The 3158-nt window shown below is 42.4% G+C and overlaps 1 protein-coding gene across 1 annotated transcript; it reads right to left on the bottom strand.

Moving 5' to 3' along the window:
- Positions 1-1050: 1050 nt before the first annotated feature.
- TEOVI_000757800 (uncharacterized protein) lies at positions 1051-1362 on the bottom strand (the record flags this gene model as incomplete). Its single annotated transcript, XM_067221304.1, has 1 exon — positions 1051-1362. One exon carries the CDS (start codon positions 1360-1362, stop codon positions 1051-1053), a length of 312 nt encoding a protein of 103 aa, XP_067077405.1.
- Between the last annotated feature and the right edge of the window lie 1796 nt (positions 1363-3158).

Raw genomic sequence — 3158 nt, 5'->3', positions numbered from 1 at the left:
CCAACCGCAAACTTTTGCCTTACCTGTTGGAGGGGTGCCTGTTACTCCCTCGCACGCCGTCTTGTTTTGAAAGCTGCTGCATACAGGTTTTCCGGTATTACCCCCGTCTTTTTTTCTTCTGGCTTTTCTCCTGAATCTGTCTTCGCGGCTGATTTTTTTTCGGCTTTTAACCCCTTCCTTTGTTTTGTCTCTTGCTGTTGCGTAAAGGACAAGCGCTTTCGCCAGCGCAACATTCGTGTCTATAGTTTCTATCTTGGCCGCCTTTCAGGTGCTATTTTTGCTTGTGGGACCAGCTATTACCTTTATTTTGTTCCAGAAATTTCTGGTCATGGTCGCGACGGTTGTACCGTAGGCTGCCTTTATTTGCTGCTTCAGTGCCGAATCATGCTTGCTGCTGTCATATGTAGTGCCTGCTGACGCCGCGTTGTCAAGGAACGCTTGTTTGAGGACCAGATCGGCCTTTAAGCTTGCTGGATCGTGGGTGTTGGGTGCTTGCTTTAACGCCGAAAAGGCCTCTTGCCACTCGCGGCTTGCTTCGGCAGTATGGGAGGCTTAGTCCTTTGCGGTTGTTTGCCGTTCGTGGACAAGCTTTTTTGAGGTCACAAATTTGTCTTTTCTTGCTGGTTGTACTTCTAGTGGCTCTGCTACGAACACAGAGCCGCCAATTATTCCCATGTTTCTGCAGCTTATACCTGTGCTAACTACCTGGGGAGATATTGTTTGGAAATTGCCGGCGTTTGCTACACATAGGTGGGGTTTTCTTACCACTGTCCCTTTAGGTGAGGCCTTCACCGTAAACATTTTTAGTTTTTTCCAGTTATTGGGGTCCGTCCATTGCGCTGCAGCTGCTTCCTCTTCTTTGCTTAGTTTCTTGCAGTTTATCCTCGCGTCGGCTAGGGCTGTGAATTGGACGTGTATCGCTGGTGCGTTTCCTTGTAGATTCGCCGTACCTGAATCGGATGTGTTTACTTGCGCCGCGGCGAACGCCGCTATTTGAAATTGTTCTGCTGCTATCTCGGTTAGTAGTGCAATGGAAGTGTTGGCGGCTTGTTAGAGCTGGCTGTGAAGTTGAGCTGCCTGTGTGTCGCCGTATACAAGTAACGCTGCGGCTGCCGTCGCAAGTTGGCCGTTCTCAGCACCTGCTGCTGCTAAAATGAGATGTCGCCGTGCCGCTGTGTAGCTCGCTAAACATGCCATTTTGTCTCGTGTCTGTTCGGCGATGTGGTCTTTAAGTTTTTCGAAGGACCTGGCCGCTTTGCACGCGTCTTTAACCACCGTGTCTTGCTTTGTGTGCGCGGCCTCCGTCGGTGCTTTTATCATTAGCACAGCGACAAGCACGGCTGTTGCTGTCTGTGTAAGCATTTACGTCTTTTCTTCCTTTGGTAAATAACACTGCTTAGGGTTTTGGGTGTGACAGTTCTGAGGATTTAGGCCTTAACAACTCATTTTGTCTTGCTCTACACTGAGTGTATACGAGGATGCTGCTTCCGCCTATCAAAGGTGCGCCTTCTCCCCCATTCAGGCGGTTTGTGATTCTTTTCTTAAGAGACTGATGCCTGAGGGGAGGTGTTTGTCCGTTTTGTTTACTAGTCTGCTGCAGCGAGGTGAATGTGTAATATTGTGCTTCATCCTTTTTGCTTAATTGACATGCCACGATACTCCTCATTATTGTCGTTAACATCAAAAAACAATTTAATGCCTCCCTTCTATGTTCTTGTATTTTATTTCTCCGTCGAATATTCTATATTCAAATATTTCATACCCGATTGTCGCTACTGGTGCTGATATTAGTGTAGCGTCAATCAATAGTATGGCGCGTTTTTTTCCGATAATCATTTACTTTATTTGTTAAGCTGTATTCATTATGCATCTGTGGGCAACATTTACCACTTTTTTGCGTCTGTGTCTCTGCCTTACGTCTACTACTAAGTTTTTGTGGTGTGAAAGGTACCACTGTTCCCGCCAAATTAGCCTTGAACGTCGGTGGTTGTTTTTCTGTGTGCTTTTTTCCGTATTCTTTTGATGGCATAGTGGCAGGATACCCAGTAGCTAAAAACATTTCAATACAGCTAAAGGTCTGCAAATTCGATCTATTTGTTTTTTATCTCCACTCCCCTGTACTATTGTCACTATTTCTAGACTTTCCGATACAAAAAAATCTGTGCAGGGTATGAAATGCTAATTAGAAATGGCCGCTCTTTGCTACAATTGAGTCTATCTTAGAAAACTCAATTGAACTCTTGTAATATAATTCATCTTTTACCTACCAATGCTGGTTGCTACAACGGTTCGGAAAGGTCCCGTGCCATGCTCCGGTAAGAGAAATCAATACCTTGGTTACTAATGTACTAGCGTTAAGCTGACACGGAAACACCACGGCATTATTTTACAGTGGGCCATGCACCAAATCCATTACAGGATAAGAATTATTCTCAAAATATCCCTAGGCATGTGCTATTTATCCTTTAAAAAACTCGTTTTTAGTCTTCTGAAACTTATATATAATCTTTTTTTGAAACCTCTTTATGTCTCTGTTCTCGAAAGCTAATGAAAGCCCGGTTCTATTAAATAACGCTGTCGATTCATTTTCATGTACCTGGAACTGAGTCTAACTGTTTCTGCACTATATACAATTTTACAATTGGTTTATTACTAAGTTTTTCTTTATTTTTGATTTATTTTTCCGCTTGATACTAAATCTTTTAAATTTAATGTTTTCTGTGTTGTTGCAAGCTTTTGTGGTATCATCAGCCTGCTTGGTTTGTCTCCATATGTGCGCAGAAATAGTTAGTTCTGAAAAGAAAAAAATTTTTATACGAGAGTTATGAGCAGTATTCTCTGAATTTTCTGTCTTTAATTGCGGATTTACATGGTGGTGTTTCAAGTTGTAACAATATATTCTTAAAAGAGTTCTTGAAAACATATTGGAAATGGTACATTTACACACCTTCCACTTTCAATGCTTCTCGATATTAGTTGTAGGTGCATCATTGGGCTTGGTTACTTGGTTCTGTTTCTTCCTTATTGTCTCCTCTATCACTTTCTTTTGTGCACGACAAATAACATCATCACTTTTGTCTTTGAAACTACACATATTCAATTTCCGTTTTTCTGTTTGCATTTTTTGTCTCAATTAATCATAGTCCTCTTCTTCTTTT

The sequence above is a fragment of the Trypanosoma equiperdum genome, assembly GCF_001457755.1.
Source record: "Trypanosoma equiperdum strain OVI genome assembly, contig: ctg_1405, whole genome shotgun sequence".
Taxonomy (NCBI): Eukaryota; Euglenozoa; class Kinetoplastea; order Trypanosomatida; family Trypanosomatidae; genus Trypanosoma; species Trypanosoma equiperdum.
Note: the sequence above shows the minus strand (reverse complement) of the source record. Positions and strands in the feature narration are given on the sequence as shown.